A 24,543-nucleotide genomic window follows, 5' to 3' on the forward strand; every position below is an offset into this window, starting at 1 on the left:
TCCTTATTTTATCGCATGATATCTAAATTCTCACTGTACGGAACTGTTATTTAACATGAATTCATTACAACATTGTCATTGTGGGGAATTTTGGTATGATTCTCCCAAATATCTTTCACACCCATAAAGATATTGCTGCAGAACAAACAAACAAGAAAAATATCCTTATAAAAGATCCAATTACCCTCCACATCCTTTCCTTATTACTTAGCAAAATATAGATATATAATACTCAAAATATTCTTTTCGTCTCATTTTATAAGATAGTTTTTAAAGTAATTTGGTGTTTCAAAATATAAGATGTTTTAAAAAATTAAAGTTTTATTAATAATAATTATTTCAATATTACCTCCATTATTCCGCCCTTTAAATAAGTTTTCCCCCTCCCTCTTATTAATGAATGATGTTTTTAGAAATTATAGAAAAATTGATATTGTAAATTGTATTTATAAGTTTTATTGACATATATAATTTTGTTAAAAAATATTTTATAAATTAAGGCGAACAGAATCGAATGGTAATGATTGCTTGTTTTACACACACGTGAGCTTGAAAAGGAAGCGTCGCGTAATTTACTGATTTAGTTTGTATGAACGCACGCGCACACGATGTCACTCTCAGCCTCACGTTCACATTTAAACATGTAATTTTGGAATTCGCTGTCCATAAAAGGCGACCTTCGATTCCCAACAAAATGGGCTCTCTGATTAACATCAACTAATTAATAATTAATAATCAAATATTTTTGGTTTAAAAAAAAGGGCCCTTTCATGATGAGGGGACCAAATATGAATATTCCGTTCGGTTTCGGGTCATTTTCTCACACTTCGTTTTACATTTTTTGGAAACAAAAATATTCTCTAAACTACTTAACTTTACAATGGATCTTTCTGCCTAATTTTAATTTAACGTGATGATTAAAGCATTACTTTAAACTCTGTCAATTGTCACTTGACACCCTCTATTTTGTCCACCACTCTCTAGTTCCATGGATCAGAAGTTCCTTCTGACCATTCAATTTGTAGAAGATGTTGGATTAAAATATATTCTCTCCCATCCAAAATATAAACATTTCTTCACAATTAATTTTGATTTAAATATAAACAATTTAATATATGTAAAAACTTTTTTTCCATTTTACCTCTTCTACTTATTAATCTAGATCCTTGTGTAAAATTATTTCATAATCACATCATATAGTATATTGGTAATTAAAACTAAGAATAAAAGAAAAAAAGAATACATATTTTTATAAGAACGAGGATATCATAGATATGTAAACTTTTTCTAAAAACTGCTTATATTTTGGAGGAGAAAGCATATCTCTAATCCCAATCCTTGTTGTATGTAGCAATTTAGTTGGAAAAAAAATATACCCTCTGCCCTTCGTACCCTGGAGGAAAACTCTCTGGTATTGACGGTTCTGCTTCTTATACTTGGCCCCAAAAAAAAAAAAAAATTATCTCTGGTCTCATGAAACCCATATTTTATGAGAACTTGCCCCAGCATGCGTGGTTGAATGCACAGTCACTTGCAAATAAAATAATGTTTAGAATCACTGGAGAAAATTAAGTCCATGAAAAAATAATTAATAACCTACAGTACATAAAACAAGAACTTCTGGGTAATATTGCTACAGATAAGAATGATGTAACAAAGGATTTCAAGAAAAGAGAACTACTATTAATCTTGAGGGATATACTACATTACTAGCTTGTGTCTTTCGGTAAGGGTAATTTCTCTACATTAAAATAACAAAAATCGATTGAACTCAAGCAGCCAATAGAGTAATTCCACAACAAGCCTATCGAATGTTTGCGGGGGAAAAATTGTATCTCAAGCTTGTCAAGAGAACAAGGCGAATGTTTAAATTGCAAAAATGCAAAGTGATTACCAGGTCAAGACTTTTGGGATTCCTTGAGACTTCCTGTCAAGGATGAACCCAATTGCAGCATAAGAGGATATACAGGGCTAAACTCTTTGTCACCCCTGGCCCTCACATTTGCAGCGTAATCATCAAGTGTTGCTTTGATGCCTTTCCAGATCTGATCTTCTCCTTGGGAATCTAACCACAATGAATACTGCAAAAATGTTAGTTTGTTCCTTTGCAGAGGTGACTGCAATTCTTCAGGACCACGAGAGTATAGATGATGTAGTATGACATTTGGTGGCAGATCTTGAAGAAGAGGAGAGGATGGAAGTTGAGATGTTTCCAAGAAAATAAGTGGCCGAAATGCTCTTAGTGCTCGATATGGCGCACCAAGTTGCTCTACGGGGAATAAATTTTGGCCCACAGCTAACTCCAATTCAGCCATATCCCTAGCCATCCTCAACTTGCCAGATTCTGACAGAGGCCTGACAAGAGAAGCATGCCTAATGAAGAATACTAGAACACGGGAAGCCATGCTCCGGACCAGCCTGGTGCATATATTTTCTGTCCCTGATACTGCAGTAGCTGTAGAAGGCAACAATCTAGATAGGAACTCACCACGGAAGTGTATAATACACTTCTGCAGCTCTTCCATGTAAGGTGATGCATTGTTGTCCATAGCAGCATCCATTCCGAGAACTCCAAAGTTCTGATCATGTATTTGCAATATGCAAGATTCCAGTCGATCAAGCATTGCCTGGAATAAGGATGTCACAGAGTCACAAGCAACACCATATATTGCACCCAATGATGCTGACAACACTTCTGAAGCAATACTGGGCAATCCTGTAAGTATAGATGATATTCGAGCATGAATTTCTTGTAGATGCTGACACAAAGCAAAGTTCCTGAGCTGTGCAGGCGTTGCTGCACCACTTACTTGACGTGATTCAGGTCCGGTGGATATCTGCCAACACAGTGAAAATTAGTTACATAATAAAATTATAAACAAATAGTTATTCTCAGGAATAGAAAGTCCTCTGGGTTTTCAGAGACCATGTAATTCTTGTATAAACAAACCAGAAAGTGAGAAAACACATCTTCTCTGGCCACTACATTGGTCGAACAATAAAAGAGCATGATTTGTTCACGACTTAACTATTTCCATTAAAGTAATAGAGATAGAAGGAAGGGAGAAACTTCCATCCAAACACCCCTCCTTATCTTCTAGTATGGAAGGGACAAATATGTTCACCACTTCTTTCTTTCTTTTTCTTTTGTTTTCTTTTTTTTTTTTGGAGGGGGGTCAAAACGGGGCCAGTGATCATTACTTGGGGGCACATTACCGATTGCAAGAGATTTTATGTTCAGCGAAAAACATAGCAGTTGGAGCAAATCTGTTCACTGTAGCATCTAACAAATTTTTTTATTGCAAATGAAAAGAAAAGCCTCTATGTCAGCTGGACAGGCCCAACTCTCATTTAAAATGCCTATTGCCCAAACCTTCCGAGTCAATTTGCCACAGAAATACAAGATTATTTGTTTCTGAACTTCCAAACAACATACAAACATCCAGCACAATCTGATAGGCCTTCAAGCTTGGAGTATACAATCTGGTTTAACTCTATTAAGTACAAATCCTACACAAACAAGGATTTCCAACGACAACGTAAGATCATCACTATCCATATGATTAGGATTTCCAGAGATGAGATAATTCCCAAGTAGAAGCATTACTTCAAAAAATCAGAGATCGGAGCATTGTGCAAATATATATGACAAGAAAAGATTAGGAACAAGATCTGAAAAGAATTAGTTTCCAGTTATATGGTCTTCCCAAAACCATGTGCTCTATTGGGATCTTATAACTCAGGCTTAATATTCAATTAAAGATGAGTAGGAGGTGATGAATTGGGTTCCTTGGAATACTGAAATACGAATGGAATAATTTAGAAGAAGAATTTCAATTAAGATTCATATTCTAATCTTACAAGAAATTAAATGCTTATATATCTGAGGAAAAGTTTCTTTGCCCTTTCTATGCGATAGAATCATCTCTCTGACTTCTCTCAAGTTACAGCCTGTGCAGCATAAAAGGGTTCGTGTTTATTCTACTGATGCCCTCTTTCAATTTTCTTTTTGTTTCCGAGTTTTTGTTGGATAGTGTTCATGTTTGTACTCTTTCTTTCTCTCCCACTAATATAAGCTTATAGAGTTATAAAGGGAATATATCCAAACAGCTTGACTAAATATCTAGGAAATGTCTAATTGGAGTAATACCTGATATTCAGCTCGCTCTGCAAGAAGAAGCAAGACCTTGCCAATTTCACGTAAAACAAGGAGAGTCATCCGTGCATCCACCTGAACAGCTTCTATCTCTTCCTGAATGCGTAGTATAATTCTTGATATCTGTTCTTTAGTCGGAACACTTCCTCGACTAGAGACTGGAAACACAGAATTCACTAGATCTGAAAGGCGTCCCAAGCAGAGAGCCAAGAAAGCAGTCTGGAATATTTCAATAGCTGAAACCATCTGATCTTTTCCTTCTGAAGTGATTGCTGGTAACACTCCTTTAACATCCGTGTCACGTGAAATTCTTTCAAGGAGACTCTCAATCATGGAGTAAAGCTTTGGATACCCCATTGTAAAAATCTCTTTAACAAAACTTGATGCAGTGAAAGTGGACTTCATTTGACTGGTAAAAGCTTTTACGATAGCTTCCCAGACTCGATCGGTTAACATGGGGTCACCTTCCTGTGCATTAGTAGATAAGTTAGAAAAAGAAAATAAGGTGATCGCAAATTCACAAGCTTACAACAAACAAAGGAGCTAACAACAACATTAAAAATTAGCAGGCCATAGTTATTGTTCCCCTTTAAGGATATTTATATGTGTCAAAATATGACAGAAGCTGAAAATTTCAAACTTCTTGGGAAGCACACTCGACTGATTCTAAACCAAAAGGTCCAAAATTTGATAAAGGGTTTGTGAATCAATACTGATAAGTACACAGACAGAGTGTAAGTGCTAAATGAGTCCAAAGACTGGGTTCTTTTGTCCAAGTCACCCCAAAAAAAAAGAAAGAAAGAAAGAAAACCTCAAGCCTGGCTAAACAAATAAGTTACAAGCTTCCCTATGATTAAGTATATTGAAAATTCCAAGTGCTATAGGAACTTGGAAATTTGAACAGCTATAGATGTGTGATGCAAGGAATAAAAGCAATATAGACAAGGAGATAGATAAGAGAAAGAAGACCATTGCAGACATGTAAATCTATGAACTTTAAGTGCCCTAAATAACACAGTTTTCCAATCAAAAGTCATTTAAAAAAAAAAAATGCTTCTCATCACCATTTACTAGGCCAGATTGGAATACAAAATGGAATCTAATGGAAGAAAAAGTAATTACAAAGATAGTTAATGACTCTTATTTCCCTACTTTAAAAAGTAATTAAAAGAGATAAAAACTATTGACTAAGGATTACACAGGCTTAACAAGCATTGCAAAAAAGAAAAGAAAGGGAATCCCTTTCCTTTCTGATACAAGACAACTACAAAGGCCCTTATTCCAAAGACTAAAGCTTTAGACCACAAAACATGGCGAGAAGGATGGCTGCTGGATTTCCGTAAGCCACGTGTGTCAGAAGTTCTACGTGAGTTCTTGGCAGACTGGATTAAGTCCTGGGCCTACAAGCTGCTCAGACACACAATATGCTAGCAAAATAGTACCCTACACATCAGTCTCAACTAAACAGCCCATCCAATGAGCCCAGATAGCTCAAAGAGGTGGAAGTGGACAATCAGCAAGAAGATCCCTCCAATTTTCATTCCGTGGTAAAACTGTGAGATGTATCTCAATAAAAGATACAAGAGTCAAACTAAGGAGCACACTCTAGAAAATGCTTGTCCAACTCAAAAGAAAAAATATATTTTGATTGCTACTAAACTGTTCATAAAGATAGTAACACCATACATGACTATGATCTCCCTCACTTCATCCATATAGTACTACAATTCCCACGTCATGCAATCTATATAGATCTAACAGCAAACTTGGGGAAAATAAGGGGAACGACTTGGACAGAAGGCTAGTATATAATTTGCCTCAATCTTGCTTTAATAAAGATGCATTACCATTTTGCAATTTTCACATCTATAGCTCCATTTCACACCATTGCAACTCCAAGACATACAAACAAATGCCATATAAGTCTTTCTAATAAATGGATACTAATATACAGCAAATAGTAAGTTCATTACTATAAATTTACTCGAAGAACTGGTAAATTGTAACATTTGTAAGGTATCATCCTGCATTTCTTATATTTGTAAAGAAAAGCAGACAGAAGAAAAACTTCCTTATGCTAAACTTCTAATAAATTTGATTACATACAAAGTACAAAATTATAGGTTGGGTTGAAGGTGAATAAAATTAACATCAGAATCTGTGATGGCATAACATTGGAAAATCCATTCTGAGAGGTAGAGTCCCGGTTAATGGCGTTTTCACCATAAAGTTGGTCGTTAAACAAATAAATGCACACTGAAGTACTTCAGAGATTCATTCAAAGAAATTGAATTCATTAGTTCTCTATATCTGTTATATGAAACACAGACAAATTAGACCAAACAGTCTAACATAAGTGATTTTATCAAGGCCTTCCCACCAAAGGGAAAAATTATCAAGGCCTACTCAATACAAAACTAGTCTAGTCAAACGCTAGGCATCATTATTCATGAAAACTTAACTGTTCTATGTAAATGCGAGGTATTTAAAAAATCATAATATTATCACTCTTACCTGAATAACCTCATCAAGCAGCAAAACATGGGTAAATGGATCGCGTTTCTTTGACAATACTCTCTGCAAATGCCATACCGCTACCACAATAGAATGTAACCGATCCATACAATTCCCCATTCTCTGCCATAGAGCGTCTTTAGCCTTAGCCCCTCCTCCGATTTGCGGCATCCCGCTGCCTCTGATTCCGCCTGGACCAAACCCACCTCCAGAAGTGCCCGAAATCGCTTTCATATCCAATGCTCCGCTAATGCTCCTTGCACCCATATTCTTGTACTTGCTGATCACTTGCTCCACTGTAACCTTCAGCTCGCCGAGATTGTAGAAAACTTGTAACCCAGTACCCACCTCAGCTTGATTCAACCCCTCCATTCCTCTTTCCAATACTTTCATAGCTTCATTTCTCAATTGATCTCCAGTTTCTCTCACCCAATGGAGTTCTTCATCAACCACATCGATACCCACAAGCTCATATTCATTGCAAAGACTCAGAATCTCAGAATGCAGCTGAGCTGCCTTGGCAAGATCAAGCTTCTCGGGCTCTGCAGTGGAAACAGCCATCACATCGCGAAGCTTCTTGAACAACCGAAGTGCCCGGATCGAGTGCTGTAAGAGCTCAGTGGTGCGGTGAAGATTGGAAAGCTGGACGGTCTTAGTGGCGATGGCGCGGTGGGGCTCAGATAGCTCAGATCGAACACGGCGGAGGGAAGATTGGAGTGAGGAGACGCCGGATCGAAGAGTAGAAAGGGCATGCTCAGCATGCTTGAGGGAGGACAATTGGGAGAGGAGCTCGTTATGGCGGGAAAGGACTTCGGATCGGAGCTGATTCTCGAGGAGGCGGATAGCATGGTGGAGCTTCTCAGCGGTGGATGCGGGGGAGCCGGAGGAGAGGGCAGCGGAGGAGAAGGAGGTGGAGGAGAAGGAAGGAGAAAGGAAGGCGGAGAAGATGGGATCGGAGGCGAAGGAATCAAGAGGGGAAGCGGCGGAGGCGGTGGCGGAGGAAGGAGGTAGGGCGGTAGAGGAAGCGGTTGGAGTGTTCTTGAAGGTGGAGAGGCGTTGAAGAGGAGAAGAGGGACCAGAAAGCTGTGTCCTCTGGAGTTGAGTTCCCGGTGTGGCCATTGTTGGCCAATGCTTCGATCCAACTCCTCTGTTATGAGACGTCGTTTAGACTTTAGATGCGATCATGCTCCGTGCCACCGCTAATTGCCAATTGGCAATCGCTCGCTGGTAACAGTACGTGCCTACATGGTTCCTGAAACGGTTTTTCGTTCCCTTGGTTCCAACTTCCAAGTGACGGACTGACATGAAACAAAAAACAAAAAGAAACTTAATTTTCTGAAATAGGATTAGAAGAGTAACAAAAACTTATTAGACTCTCTTAAGTCCAAAGTCCTCCTAAAATTTTCCCCTTGCAAAAGAATCAATTTCTTTTATATATATTTATATTTATATTTATATTGCTTCCAGTTCTATTCATAAGATTGAAAGAAAAGAATTTTCCATTTTAGTTGTTAAACATCATAAATTTTTTTCTTTTACTCATTAATGAATGTTGGTCAAAGAAAATAGGTTATTAAAATATATATAGTATTTAATAAGAATTAAGTTAAAAATAAATTTTTATTTTTTTTCTTTTGCTTATCTGTTTTTTTTTTTTTTAGTCCCCAGATTCCTTCAATGGACGATTTTTAGGAACACCTAAAAGGGGTGTTGAGCATTTTCCCTGCTTGGCAGTACACAGAGGGATTTCAGGTGGGGAAAAATAGTGGGAAAGGAATCAAAGAATATTTACATGGGATATGTGATAAACCAGTTACTACAAAATATACATAGAATGTGATCATCGGGGAGTTTACATGTCTCAGAAACCAGACTTTAATTTGACAGACATAAGCTTAATGAAAGCTTGGATTTGGGAGCGTGGTTAAAATTTTGTAATGATCAATTGCCTCCAGGCTTTCCAAATCGCTGCTTTGTGTAAAATATTGCTTTTTCAGAAAATCTGAACTGCTGCAAATCCATATTGTTTTCATTAATCTTTTTGATACACGGCCTGAATCACTCCATTTTTGTTGAGCCAGATGCACTCCTTTTGTCCAGTGTAAGGCTCTATCGCTGCCCCAAAAACGTGTTTGAAGTCATGGCTAAGGATACTTGTTAGGCTCTATGATTTCATAGACTGAAAGGAAATTTGTTTTTGTGCAGGATTCCCATTCAAAGCCATTAAATTTCAAAGGCTAAAATGAGACCAAGAAGTGTATGCTTTTGTGCAGGACTTTGGTGTTGGCTTTTATAGAACAACTGGCTCTTCAACATCAGGTTTTGGTGTGAAGCAAGGAAGTGGATCAATCTTATGTTGAGATGGTTTCCTGGTATAATGAATAATCTAGTTCATCCTCAAAAAAACTTCATAATGAGCTTGGACAAAGGTCTTTGGACAATCCTGAGATGATACATCTGTACCTGTTTCATCATCATTATTGCTCTAGTGGAGCCTCAATATGTCTTCATTAAGGGGGATAATATTCATTCTCTTGACCAATCAAATATGGCAAGCTTTGGAGCTTTTAAATGCATACAGATTCGTTTTGCAATTTGATACTGATTAAATGTGTATAAATACAAAATATTTCATGCCTAAAAAAAGGCATGCATATTAACCGTTTAGAAATGCTAAGATAGTGTTTAATATACGTTTGTTTCAATTTGTTCAGCCTATAGTATTCGAGAGGAGGTTCCTCTTTCTCCTCACTTTTTTGTCCTTTGTATAGAATGTTTAAACCATTGCATTAACAGTAATATTGAAAAAAAAAAAGAGTAGATGTCAATTAAACTAACAATTAATAGTCCCCATATTTTTTCCTTAATTTTTGCTGATGATCTTTTGCTTTTTACAAAGTGTTCTCTTACATAAGCTATAGTCATCCAACAATATCTTTCAAAACTTTGCAATGCTTGGGGATAGAAGATAAACACTAAGAAATCAAAGCACTTCTATTTGAAGAATGTCAATATTAATAGAGCTATATAAATTAGTGATGAGTTAGGGATTCCTCCCATAGTCAATCTTGAAAAATATCTTAGAATCCCTAATATTCAGGAAAAAGCGTCTAGACTGACATTTGCCCCACTTCTTGATAAGATGAACTCTAGCTTGGCCAACTGAAAAAGTAGATATCTAAACATGGCAAGGAAATATATTCTTGTCAAATCTATTATTTTGACTCTTCCTAACTATATTATGCAAACTATGCTCTTACCTGACAACATTTTGTTCAAACTAAAAAAAAATTCAGAAACTTTCTTTGGGATTCAACTATTGAAAATTTAAAAAAAAACCTCATCTTCTTTCTTGAGGTAAAATTACTATGGATAGAAAAGACAGGAGACTTGGCCTTAAGAAGCTAAAGAATCAAAATATTACATTTATCATGAAGCTTTATTGGGGCCTCATCAATAAATTTAACTATCTTTAGATATAGATTTTACATGATAAATACAAATGTGACAAACCTAAAATTTTAATGGTTGTAAAACCAAACATCTACTCATATACTTGGAGTAGCATTTGCAAAGTTTCAGGACAAATTCATGTTTCATGTAGGTTGGAAAGTTAGTAAAGGAAATCAAATATCCTTTTAGTATGATAAATGGTCTCTACTCCCTGACCCTCTTGTTCAGCGTGCCTTTCTTAATGTCGATTCTATTCTCCATGCTAGGGTCTCTGACTTTCGCAAAAATATAGGAACATGAAATTTTGATCTATTAAGTCATTATATCCACTCTGATGTGATTAAACAAATCTCCCTTGTACAACCTCCTTATCAACAAGGTAAAGAAGATGTACTCTTTTGGAGACCCTCCTCTGATGGCAACTTTTTCATCAAATCTGCTTACAAAGCTATGAAACCACATAAGGACCAATATCACTTTAATATATGGACTAAGATTTGAAAATGGCCTATATATGAAAAAATAAAATATTTTATTTAGAAGGCTACTTTTAATCATCTCCAAACCAACTACACATTTACAACTGGGATTACTTCCTAGCAACATAACTGTGCTTTTAGTTGTAACTCCCTTTACTCTTCAATTCATATTTTACGCAACTACAAAGAAGCTAAAGAGGTGTGAAAAAAATTAGTTAATCCTACAAAACTTAACTCTTTCTTCTCTCTTAATGTGTAGGATTAGATAATCTGGAATGCAAAGGTTGAAGCAGGTAGCTTAAATACAAGAAGAATGCCCTAACAGAGACTTGCTGTACAAATTTGCTGGAATATTTGGAAAAATAAATGCAAAAAGATATACTCAAAAGAAAAAATCCTAGATAGCAATATCACCTTTTCTAACATCTAACAAATAAAAAATGATTTGAAGCTTCTATCCAAAACCTTCTGCTTAAATAAAAGAGACACTGCTAATGATGCTAAATAAAGCCTACCATCAATGGCATTGCAGTTTGTGGAGGCATCATCAGAGATAATAAGGAAAATTGTATTAAAGGATTTTTCAAATATATTGGATATTAACCTAGCACATTAGTAAAACTCATAGGAATTTTTGAAGAAATTAACTTTTGCTAGAATGCAAAATTAACCAATGTCAATGTCTACTCAGAATCGATGGAAGCACTATCGCTTATTAACTGCACATACTCTAAAAGTCATCCATTATCTAGCACTATTAGGAAAATTAGAGACTTCTCTATGAGAGATTAGATACACGTGATCCATTTAATATTATGATTTTTGATGTTCCCTGCTTGACTGTAGAAACCTTATGGTTTTAAATATGACAAGAACATAATTGTAGTATTACAAAATTTAATCCTTGGATTACTAAAGAATTAATAAAGTTTAATTATGAAAATTGAGTAATTTGATGTGATGTATGGCCAAAGAAGCCTAACAAGTGTATTATGTTGTGATTTCAACCCTAATTATAGTCAAGCCTCTTGGACATCAAAAGGGGGAGAAAACATAAAGAGATTTTCTTTGTATCACATACCGCGATGTGCAATAAGTTCTCCACGGCGCACAAATAACAAATAAAAGAGGAGGATCTCTTTGTGCCATATGCTGCTTCTAATAAACTAGCCATGAATAGACAATAAATTAGATGGAGAAAAGTGAAAAAACAAAGAGCAAGCAACATTCCTTTGCTAGGGCTTAAAGATTTGAAGCTTTGGGAGCATTTTAGACCCTCCAATCACTTGAGGTAAATTTCTCAAGCACTAATCTCCCTTTCTCTTCCATTTCTTAAAGTTTTTTGTTAGGGTTTGAGATGGAATGATGATTTTCTCTCAAGGGCTACGACCCTATACACTTGCAGAAAGCAACAATATAGGGATGGTTTGATAATCACATATGTTATCTGACATGTCATATGGTTGTTTAAGTTTGTGACAAGTCATGATAATAAATTGGGCCATTGTCACTTGCTTTTGTGTCTCGTGGCAATGTACCATATGATTTGAGATGAAAATTATGAAAATAAGTTAAATTAGAAAATGACAATTTGTGTTACATGTGATAGTACGTATATTTTGAGAAAATCAACTCTTCTTATGTATGTTTATTCAATTAATTTATAACTATATAAGGTAAATGTACCTTAATTATTGAGTGGCTAGACTCACGTCTTTCTTTCAATATTTTATAAGCTTTAACTTCAATGTGAAAAGAGAAAAAGCTATAGAGGTTTAGGAATCTAGGATTCTTACTATATAGCCTCTTAATCATATTTATATTGTGTGATAATTGATATATTACCAATTAGGTTTAAATTTTGCATATATTTGCACTTTTGATATTTATGATTTTGGAATGTATTTTAAGCTCTAGGTTATTGTTGGTATGTTGCTCAAGTGTATTATAGGGCCAAAATACTAGTGCTAATGTAAGAATGTTTAATTGATTACAACTTTGAATGTTGTTGTTGAAATGTAATGATAAAACCTCCCTTTTTATTTTTGGTTTTAAGGGGTTGAAGAGTTTCTTATGTGATAGGAATTATGTGCGTGTGGTATATTGTACAGGAGTCATAAGTCTTATGAATGTGTTTTGGGTGTTAGGAATATCTTTTAGCACAAGTATAGGGCTTTGTACATCCCTTTGATTATGAACATTGTGCAAAGTTAAGAAAATTTATTTGGGTGTCCAATTTTCTTGTGTGACTTAATTTGAAAGTAAAACTTATGACATTAGCTAGTTTATGAAAAGATCTTTTTATAAACACCTAGATCATCTCATTTAAATATTGGACTTTAGGAATAGCGCACTTAGAAGTTGTCCAAGATTGCTATTAAATGATAGCAAAAATATTGTCTGATATTGTGCAACACGCAGCAGTGTATGGCACAAAGAGTAAGGAGCCACGGTGCATTGTACACAAGCCACGACCAATACTCCATTTTTCAAATTGTGAGGCTTTTCAAATGTTTTTTACTCTTTTCACTCCTCTAAGGTATCACATGCTTTTGAATCAATATTTGACTCTAATTAAAAGTTAAATGAATGATTTTGATTTGTTTCTAAGCTGTAAAAATTTGGGATCTCATTTCTACAAATTTTAAACTTAGTAATCCCTTGAAAGTTAATCTCCTTAATTACCTTGAATTTTGTTAGCTAATTGTGATTAGATAAGGGAAATATTACTATAGTCCCTTTGCAAGATTTTGTTATGGCCTTGTATTAAAAAAAATGTTCAACCCAATCATTTAGTAAAAATTTCCCAACTCCTTAGCAAACACTAAAATTTTCAATCCGACTTAAAGGGTTGAATTCTTGTTATTTAAAGATAGAGCAAGAGAATTTTGATAGGGCCAAATTCAAAAGCAAGGATGGTGAATTGAAATCTTGTTCTTTTTAGGTTTATGAGATGAGTCAAAGCTAAAAATACAGAAAACCCCTTTCATCTTTGATCTACTCTTGAAATTACAATTCTTTTCATTTAGTTATAGCATTATTTTTTCCTTACTATTCTGATGGTGTTTTTGATACTATAGTACTTTCATGTAATAAGTAGTTCATTCTTTGTAATGTGCTTATCATCTTCATAATTTTTCTAGCCAATTCTTTGTCATTTATTTTGTGTTATTATTATAGCCAAATGGACACTCAAGATTCAACAACCCTGACCCATATATATATGATCAAGGCTCAACCTACTTTAGTGACCAGCAAGATCTGAAGGCGATCACTAGGTTCCAAGCTTTCTTTTCCAACTTAAGTTTTGACGTGGATGACTCAACCCTTATTGGCAAAACCTAAAGCCAGCTTTGCCTTCTTCAATTTTCTCCTCATTTTGTCTCGGCCATGACACGCTCGACCCCATCAATAACACCAACCCTAAGGATTATGTAAAGGCGATGGTGGAATCCGCCATGAACACCGTCACTAGTCCTTTAATCTTAGTGACAAGGTTGCCATATGGCATAGGAATGGAACCACTTGAGGCATAAAGATGGCCATCAAGGATTGCAAGGACTTAGTATAATCTATGATAGTGGAACTACAAGCATCATGTTTATCAACAATCAACAACAATGATGGAAAAGAAGAAGTGATTGAATGGTAGTAACAAGTGGATGAAGAGAAGAAGAGGAAGAGGAGGAAGAATGGTCTACTAGTAGGTCTAGAATTTTGGATAGATAAGATAAAGAAGAGAGTGGGAGAAATGGAGAAGCTTCGTAGAACTTGCCACATGTTAATTTTTGGTCAGCAAAACCATTTAACAGTCAATGTTATTCAAAATTAACAAGACGTTGACATTGCTTTCTTTTTAAAAATTTTAGGGCAGCATTATTCCAAAAAAATTTAGAATACCAAGTATCCCTCAAAAAAAAGTTTCAGAGCATTTTCACCTTATTGGAATTGATTTCTTGTCAAAGATTTCTTTGTTTTTTCTATGTAAGTTTTTCTATATTTTGCTTTACTTAATATTGAGAATACTTTATTTTAGTGGTTGAAAATTTTAATAATGTTCTTAATATTTTGTTTTATTGTTGAATGATTAAATTTTTAGTTTTTTTTTCTATTGATCAAATTTTTTTAAAAAAATGATTAGGATAATATGGTGCAAGGGTCAATTTTGGTTGATAATTTACATGTAAAACAATAAAAATATTTTTTTGTAAGTTTGAAAAAATAAAAATAAAATTTGATTGTGGTTATTTGAAATTCTTTGCACAAATCCAAATAAAGAATTTTAATATTAAAATTTAAAATTATTTGAACTAATCAAACAAAAAATTTTAAGTGCATGAATTTGAAATGTGAGATTTGAAATTCAAATTTTAAATACAAATCCACCCATCCAAATATTACCTTACAGAATTGAAATATTGCTTCTGTATACAATTTTAACAAATGAATAACAAAAAATATAACTTCTACACCATGAATTTTTTCTCAATTAATGATTTATTTTTTAAACTTTAATTCAAAACAATCCAATTATTATATTTCTTATTCAAAACAACTCAATTATTATAATTTTTGAATTAGTACAATTCAATTTCTAAAATTCATTAACTCAATGAACTATAAAAACTATGTCATATTTGGTTAAAATTTAATTATTATGAAGAAATTTTAAGAACTAAAATTTAGCCCAATAAATAACCTCATATTTTCTTCTAACCAAAATAAATAAACTCATACTCATATTAATAAATTAACCAAAATTAACATTACCTAGTAGGGGTGAATGTTAGTCGGTTTGATTAGGCTTGGTTTCAAAATATATAAAACTAATTGGCCAAACAATTAGTGAATGAAAACTCAGACCAAACCAACGAATAACTCGATGAACCAATCAGTTAATAATCTAATTTTTAACCAAACTAAGAGCATGGCTAGCCCAGGCCAACTCGAGGTGACTTGGTCAACCCCTTTGTAACCCAACAGGTTGGTCGGGTTATATTTTTTTGTCTTCTAAAGCTCCAAACGACATCGTTGGCTTTAAAACAATTTTAAAAAAAAGAAGAAAAAACTCAAGCCTAAAACCTCCCGTCTCTACTTTTCGCCATCAAAGTTTTCTTCTTCTTAGAGTGTTTTTGTTTGAAAACTTGTCATCACCATTGATTCACTGTCTCTCATTGTCGGAGTTGCTTCTCTGAAACCTCACCATCTCTATCTGTGTTGTGAGCTGGAGCTCGTCTCTACCATTGTTGCTAATCTCTGCTTCACATTGCTCATCTTTATCTACACTTCTGGACTTTGGATTTGACCTATCCCTTCCTCTTGCTTTGCCTATTCTACTTTTGCTTTTCGCCTAACTCGGTCAAAAATCAGTACTTACTATCATCATCACGTAGGTATAGTTTCTTTTATTATTATTTGTTATTTGAATTAAATTACTTAATTGTTTATTGAGATTTTAACCTAATTCATTGAATTTTTTTTTACCCCTAACCTAGTTCATTGAATTTTAGTTGTGATTGTTCTTATATGTAAGATTTTTCTCTCTTTATTAAATTATTGTTGGGTATTTGAGTAAAACTAATAATTTTTATTTAAATTTTCATTGTTTACATTTAAATATGATTACTTTTATGTATATAAATTATATTATAATATTTTAATTAAGACTGGTTTGACTTCAGATTAACTCTCAATTTAACTACTAACCCTTGGCCCACTACCTTGATTGATTTAAGGACCGGTCTGATTTTCAATACTTTATAAACAACACTTAAAATTTGAATTGAATCAAACTAAACTTATAAACAATTTGATTCGGTTAATTAATTTAATTTTGGGCTTTGTATTGGGTTTCCTAAACCTATGTTACTATTTTTTATCCATTGTCTTTTTTTTAATAAAAAAATTAATGAAGGCACCTATATGCATGAAAATGAGATTTGGTTAGCATGAACGTTGGCCCCTCTTCTCGACCTGATACAGGCAAATATTATACCTATGCATATTGTGTGTGTAATGAGATTATAAAGAAATTGTATAGGAAAAAAATATGAAAATTCTTGGCAGACATAAGTTAGAAAAGACTAATGAATTATGCAACTTTTTAGGATTCTAGACATGTAAATTGTTTATGTATATACTTTTTTAAAAGTATAAAAAATAAAATAAATTAGAGTAATAAACTATATATAATTTATAGGCTAATAATATATATTTGTATGAAAATTTGGTCAATTCAGGTTATTTAATTTTAAAATTTACAGACCAAATCAAATTGATAAATTAAAATTTTTTAAAATAAAAAATTAAATTGAATTGAATAACTAAATAGATTGAATCAAGGAGATAAAACTTGATACAATTCAATTCTGGGTTTCAGTTCAATTTTAGTTGTCTTATTACCTAGAGGAAAAAGGTAGAGCAAGAACTTGATTAATAGTTACCAAAGCATCTTTAAGTAAAATTAATTATTATGTGATTTTTAATAATCGAACATGATACAATTAATCGATTAATTTACTTGAAACAAGCAAGAAGTTGAATTGTCCATGAAATTGATAATGAATAATGAAGATTGAATGAAATCAATGGTAGAAAATGATAGAATATAAGCAGAAACGGAAAGCCAGAAATTACACGGATTATAAGGCACTTGTTTAAGCTATTTCATTTATAATAATTAAGTATACAAAAAGAAGTGTCATCACTAATTAATAGTATTACAAACAGAAGCCCTTTTTTTATTGACAAACAAAACAGCCCCACTGTCGGAACAGAAGAAGCGTTTATGTAAAAATTAAATGAATGAAATTAAAAAGGAAAGAAGAAGTAGAAGATGATGAAGATGAAAGAGGCGGAACTGAGAAAACTGAGATACTAATCAGAAGTGGCAACCACAGCAGAGGAAGAAGAAGCAGAGGGTAGATACGAGCACCACGGCTTCAACGACAGAGAGTATCTTGAAAACGACGGTGTCCATGATGGTCGTTTGGAGATCCAATCTCTTGAAGCGAAACGACGACAACCTCCACGGCCTCCTCATCACCTTCTTTAGCCATATCGCCTTCGTCGCCTTCCCCGACCCCATCAAATCTCTCTCTCTCTCTCTCTCTCTCTCTCTCTCTGTGGGTTTGTGTCGTTTTGGAGAATATGCAGAGAACGAAATGGAAGGTGAGGTGCGTTTTATATGGATGAGTGGGAAGGGAATGGGATGCTTTGGATGCTTCAGGGGGAAGAGAAATTGCTGGCTTTGGCTGGCCGAAGATCACAGGGTTCGATATGGCCTTTTTAAGGAGGGTACTTTTGTCACTTAGTGAGGAGCAAAGGGTAGTTTCGTCTTCACAATTACACAAGAAGGATTAAGGGCAAAGTAAAAAGGTCATCCGTATGTTATTTTTTTTATTAATTTTGTATTTTTGTTAGGTGAGCTGGCATGGACAGTGGCCAAGAGGATAAATTCTTGTACAGATACACCTAATCATATATATTTTGTCTAATAAAATTATATTAATTTAATTAAATAAAATTTTACATGCCTTTTCTTTTTACAGAATCAATTTCCTTAACTCCCAATTTAAAAAGTTAAAATAAAATGGCTTAAATAAATAATATAATTATAAAATTATGTCTATCTTTCTTACCCTCCTTTACTCGTTAACTCCTGTTTTGTTGGAGGGTAGTGAAACAAAATTTCATAAAATTTTTCTTTCCTTTGTTTGGCAATGTAAATAAGAGGAAAAATTTATTAAACTTTTCCCGCCCTTTCCTTCCAAGCCCTCTTCAAATTGGAAGAATTTGAGGGGATTCCTCTCCCTCTTTTCTTTTTTAACCAAACATAATATAAATTTTTTTCACTCTAAACTAGAAAAACATAATTATGAGTAAATCAAGTTTTAATGAGAGTTTAAATTTTGATTCTAGAAACAAATACCTTTCACTAAAATTAATATATGTTGATATTTGGATCGTCCATCATTGATATTTTACACAAGATAAAATATACAATATTTATTATATTTAATTATTGTTTATCATCTAAAATTCTTGAGTAAGCAATCTAGTATTGTGATAAAAACTATAAAGAGATCAATGCGATTAATTTTTCAAATTTTTAAACGTGATCACTCAGGCAAAAAAATGTGATCATCATTAGGAGAGAAATAAAAATAAAACCAAAATACAATAATTTAACGAAGAACTGCCTTTTTTTTTTTTTAACGGTATGAAGAAGTGGTTCACGGAATCGAGGGTGAAGCGGATTACATGGGAGCAGGTTTCCGGCGTTTTTTGTCGCGTACGAGGTGGATAATGGAGGTCACCCAAATCAAGGCTTGTTAGTGCTGTAATTAGGACATGCCTGCCACGTATACCCACGATGCGAGACATTATTCGCAAGCAATTTAGACAACACATTTCATAATGTTATGTCCTTGTTTCTTCTTGTGTTGCAAATTCCTTTTATCTCGTCATGTGCACATGCCTTCGTCTCTTTCATTACATTAAATAGTCTTACCATCTTGTTTTCTAGAAAGATCATTCAGTTGCTTAAGATTCACATTTAATTGAGCGGAAGGAGTTTGATGTCTTTTAATATTATATTTTTAAGATTCAGATTTAATTAAACTAGTACACTTATTGTTACCAATAGAGCAAAGGCCCCGTTGGTAAACAAATTAAATGGATTAAGAAATAAAAATAAAAATAACATGATCAAAATGAATAAGTGACTACATTCATGAAGGAGATAGGTAATTTGATTTATAGAGTTGAGAATCATGATTCATAAAATATGTTTTAAGGTGTAATAATTTTTACATTTATAATATATATTAATAACTTTATCATACTTATTATGAAAAAGAAAGGTGATGGAATATGAGATAATAGTTAATTAAGATAGTTATGATTTATTTAAGATATTAGAATTATCCATTATGAATATTTGAATAAAGATTTTATCCATTAAAATTAAAATTTATTATTTATTTTATTGTTATCTTAGATATTAATATTTTTAAAATTAAATTTATATTTAGAATTTAAAATTTAAATTTAAATTATTATTATTATTTTATTATTTTAGAGCTCTATACATAAAGCTAAGTGTTTTATTTATATTTAATTTTTTAATATTATTGAATAAGAGTTTTTAAAAGTTTCAGCTTTTTTTCTCTTTTTTCCTTCGCTCCTCCTTCTTTTATCTCTGTTTCTCTTTTTTTATCTTCCCTCTCCCCTTCCCCTTTTATATCAAAAAGTGATTTAATTTATTTTTATTTTTTTAATTTATTATATTTTTTTAATAATCAAACAAGATCTTAGTGTTTGTCAGAAGAGGGGAAAAGTTTTTGCTCCAATTGTGCTTCTATTATCTTTTTAATTTTTTAATCCAAACAAAATAGAAAAAATTATGCTAAAATCTTATAAAAAAAGTTATCACTGCAAAATTTATTAACAATTAAATTAAAATCATTGACAATGTATGGTCAATTGTTAATAAACTTTATAGTAATTAATTTTTTTGCATGAACTTATATGTAATTTTACTAACAAAATATCAAGTTTAAGTATCTGTTTTGTTTCACGTTGAGAGCCACTAAAATCACAGGATAGGATTTTGATACTTTTCAATATAAAATAATAAAACCAAATACGCTATGAGAACTCAAACATTGCATAAGAAAAAAATTGTGAATTTCTCACTTTTGTCCACAGCGATACTCAAATCTTGATTAGTTATATTATTAAACATTGAACAATTGTTAAAAAGAGTAACTAATAAATATTATTAAATAATGAAATAAAAATACTAATAAATCATTTAAGTAATTAGGTTGTCTTCCTAACTATTCCAAGTAGGCAAATACAATTAGTTTGAACTTAACATAACAAATTCAGGTTGCTATTGGCGGAAATACTCTTTTAATGTACTCTTACAACACGATAAGATGAGCATTTTCATATAGAATAATAAAATTCAGTTACTTTTATTTTGATTGTATTTACGTCAAAATGACAAAACTGACCTTACATCCCTTTGACGGGGTCGCTCAAAAGGGGGATCAAGTGGTCCCTTACGGTGCATCCTTTACTTCTTAGACGTTACCTAATCATCGTGTTATTCTCCACGCTTAACGTCATTTTCTACAACGGCTACTTATCACTATAAAATATCCTATATTAAGCTAAATATGTATATGTATTATATATATATATATATATATATATATGTAGATATTTATATTTTTATGTACACATATATAAAAAAATGTGAGTTGAAACGCCGGACAACTCATAACATGTGACTGCAATAAGTTGTTGGAATTTCAACACTTGTAACCTATTTGCAAAACAATCAAGATAATCATGGAAGTAACGTTGGGTTATGATTTTTCTATTCACTCGGTACAGAATTTTTTTTTTTTTAATATCTAATGACTTAGTTTTGTTCATATAAGTCTAACATATTATGCCTCCCATTATTTCATTACAATCAAAAATAGATTAAATATAGTGGTTATCGAATGAATGATTGATATAGTTGAATTAATTTATTCTGTAATTTTCATTCAAATAAGGACTAATCATTTATTTTTAATTGAATTAGCTGACATTAGCTGTTTTCATGGGCGTGAGACCACTCATCTTTTTGACTTATTTGTAAGCCAATTTCACTCTTTGAGCACTTATACATTTTGAAGCTCCTCTTATTGAGTAATGTGGGACTTAATCTTTCAACACACTAGCACAAAAATTATAACAAAAATTTCTTCAGCAAATACTCCTTTTAGTCCTATTTATAAAATGTTTTTAATTAAATCACCGAGATTAAGAAAAGTGGTTAAAATTAGTTAAGAATCTTAATTGTTTTTTTAAAAAAATCCATAGAAATAATCCCCCATTACTTTTAAATTTTAAAGTCAAGCAAGATCCAAATGATAGAATTATATATATGATTATCTTGAAATAACTTATCAATGCCTCATCAAATTTTATAAAATATCTTATATTAAGGACCAAATAAGACTTCAAAAAGTATTTTATATCAAGGATGGAAAGAAGTACTCCCTCTGTTTCTCTCTGTGTATGTGTGAGAGAAAAAATTATATCATATAATTTAATAAAATTGATTAACTATAATAATTATATTTAAAAATAAAAATAAACTAAAATGTCATGTGTCAATCAACATAACCATAAATTAATTATTTTTTATTAATATAAATTATGAAAGATGATTTAAAAAATATAAAATAAATATTTATTGAAATAGATAATTTTACTTATAAAAAATATAAGTTAAAAGTGATAATTTTTTTAATAATAAAAAATAAGTAATTGCAAGCACGTCTTTTACTGCTTGTTGAACCCTAGCTCTGACCTTAGAGAACAATCACTGTATGCTAGACGCATCTTTAAAGATGAATCAAATAAAATGAGCGTTGCTTGGAATAGATGCTTTGAACAATCATTGTACTTAGTTTTCATATATAAGTTTGTGTCTCCAACCTGAGGTTCCATGAAAGTGCTAAAGATTAGGAATGTTTCTTATATCATATTAAATTTTTTATATTAAATATATTCTTGACACCAAAATAGTTTCAGACATTTATTAAGACACATAACAAATTTTATATATTTTTAATTTATTTTTTAATTATTAGATATGTGACTTCTTTATCTCTCATAGCTCCATTAGATGGCATATCCATGAGGCATCCATCTGACTTTTTAGTCAAAACTATTTAATTTTTGACATCGCAAATTAATTTAAATTGATGTTGAACTGGGTTTTCTCTCTTATTACAAGGCTTAAACTTGAAATTTTACCTGAGGAGCATCAAAGCATTTTTCACAATTAATATAGCACAATTACAATTTATTTGCGTCAATTTGCCCCTTAACACTTGCCACACGTTATCATCCTAGCTAGCTATTTGCATATTCTAATATACAAGTAATTATTAACAAAGATTAATGTTAATGCATTGCTAGATTGCTTTGTGCTTTTTAAAATTTTGGCTGCAACAGTATGAATTAGAAAAGGAGATTAGGTAGGTTAATGTGTTTATTTAATTAAAAGAAGAAATTGTGTGCATATATCAGTAACTTCATTAACATATAATTTGTAAGCACGACTAGAGGCATCTTTAAAGATGAATCAAATAATGAGCCTTGCTTGGAATGGATGGTTTGAATCATTGTACTTAGTTTTCATGTACAAGTCTGTCTCTACAAACTGATGTTTCATGAAAGTGTCAGAAAATTATCGAGTAAGCTTTTTTGAGATTCATCACATCCATTTGAGAATATACTGAGCTGGACATCACATTCACTATTCCTGTTAGACAGAATGGAAAAGAGCCATAGGTATATATTCCCCTCTTTCTTTTTGTGTTTTCAAAACGAATTTATTAAATTAAATAATATTGAATAAGCTCCATTTTTAATCTTCCCAATTTAACTCATCTATAATACAGTTGGAGATTTAAAAAAAAATATAGAGAAATTGTAAATAAGAAGAATAAATAAATAAATTCATACTCCCTCCATTAAAAAATGTAAAGTATTTTTAATTAAATCTCACCCTCTAATAAAGTAATTATTTACTTTCAAACTGACCTTATTTTTTTATATTTGTCTCTATTAAATACCCTGTAATAAATATAAAGTTATCATCAATAGAAATACTTTAAAAAAAACAATGACTACACCTCGAAAGATTTATATTTTTAAACAAATAAAGTATATAACTTCACAATATTTCTCTAAATTAGTATGAGTCTCGTGCGTTGCATTAAATTTTAAAAAAGAAATTGTATTATTCGTATCAATTAAATTAATTTTTTTGATGAATTATTAGACGTACATTAGTATAAAGTTCACTTGCTACCTGACAGAAAAAGGAAAGGAGGTATCCATTCCCTTCACGTTTCTCTCACCAAACTCTCTTTTCCTGCAAAATAAATCATTCATTGGCCAAAATAAAAAAATATCATTAAATAATTGTTGGCACGTACATAAACCCAAGTTTTTTGACTTGTTGCACAAGAATTCACGGCGCTTCAGTTCAATTTTAATTTTTTGTATGCATATATGCTTTATTAATTTGAATATATATTCTTCAAATTATGAACATCAAACAAAAGATATTTTAGTAAAATTTTAATTTATATAATTATATAATTTACTCAAAGTTTTATCAATTACCACCATCCGACAATGTGCAAGAAACATGGCTTCATGGGTGTGGGCCTAACGAGAATACGAATGCTCTTGAAAGGAGGAATGTCCGAAGAGAGCAAAAGCTCAAAGTATCTCCCTAATGAAACCAACCATTGAAAGAGACCCCCACGTCTAATATAAATTCAATATTATTATTCAAACATTTATTAAACCTTTTTAGTTACATATGAAAACTGAAATTGATATAACAAGGATATAAAGATATAATTAATGGGCCCTATAATTTTATCATATTTTATTTGGATTCCTGTAATATTTTTCCTATGTGTCATTTTTTTTTAATTTTTTTATATATAAGGTTAGTTTTAAGAACGAAGTAGTAAAAAAAAAGAAAAGAAAAAGATTTGCATGGCCGTGGTCCGTGGATGGCGTTTTCAGGTCTGTATCTTGAGCAGAAAACATCAAAGCAAAGTTCACTGTATATAACACAATATATCTCATTGTCTGGTTCAATCTGGAGTCTTCTGGATTTATTTGGGGGTGAATATATTGGTCTTTCTGGATATTCAACATTTCTATTCTCATTTTCTTCACCTTTCCCACATGGGTCTTCTATCCTCATGTGATGTAGATTTGTCATTATAAAACCCTCTTTTTTTTTTGGGATATTCAACAATTAATTGGATTTTTTTTTCTCTCCAAATTCTACTCAGTGTTTCTAAATTCTATTTTTTATTAAGAAAATTGCCACATAAGGGA

General features: G+C 32.2%; 2 protein-coding genes across 2 annotated transcripts; both read right to left on the reverse strand.

Moving 5' to 3' along the window:
- Window positions 1-1,661: 1,661 nt before the first annotated feature.
- LOC129303295 (conserved oligomeric Golgi complex subunit 5) lies at window positions 1,662-7,936 on the reverse strand. The gene is made up of 3 exons (XM_054942515.1): window positions 6,671-7,936; window positions 4,151-4,624; window positions 1,662-2,837 (listed from the first exon to the last, which is right to left on the reverse strand). The coding sequence occupies exons 1-3, from the start codon at window positions 7,787-7,789 to the stop codon at window positions 1,899-1,901; spliced, it is 2,532 nt and encodes an 843-aa protein (XP_054798490.1). The 5' UTR covers window positions 7,790-7,936; the 3' UTR covers window positions 1,662-1,898.
- A 9,318-nt stretch (window positions 7,937-17,254) lies between these two features.
- Window positions 17,255-17,859, reverse strand: LOC129298843 (uncharacterized). The gene has a single exon (XM_054937286.1). The coding sequence runs from the start codon at window positions 17,687-17,689 to the stop codon at window positions 17,483-17,485; it is 207 nt and encodes a 68-aa protein (XP_054793261.1). The 5' UTR covers window positions 17,690-17,859; the 3' UTR covers window positions 17,255-17,482.
- Window positions 17,860-24,543: the final 6,684 nt, after the last annotated feature.

Source organism: Prosopis cineraria, unplaced genomic scaffold, assembly GCF_029017545.1.
Source record: "Prosopis cineraria cultivar Desert tree isolate PC_DT_omini unplaced genomic scaffold, ASM2901754v1 PC2, whole genome shotgun sequence".
NCBI lineage: Eukaryota > Viridiplantae > Streptophyta > Magnoliopsida > Fabales > Fabaceae > Prosopis > Prosopis cineraria.

What these genes read in the sequence shown, in the direction of transcription:
- LOC129298843 (XM_054937286.1), bottom strand. Translation starts at nt 17,689, where the DNA reads ATGGGGTCGGGGAAGGCGACGAAGGCGATATGGCTAAAGAAGGTGATG.
- LOC129303295 (XM_054942515.1), bottom strand. Translation starts at nt 7,789, where the DNA reads ATGGCCACACCGGGAACTCAACTCCAGAGGACACAGCTTTCTGGTCCC. An exon ending in TGCTTGATGAGGTTATTCAG is followed by an intron (nt 4,625 to 6,670) that starts GTAAGAGTGATA and finishes ACTAATGCACAG; the next exon opens with GAAGGTGACCCCATGTTAAC. An exon ending in CAGAGCGAGCTGAATATCAG is followed by an intron (nt 2,838 to 4,150) that starts GTATTACTCCAA and finishes CTGTGTTGGCAG; the next exon opens with ATATCCACCGGACCTGAATC.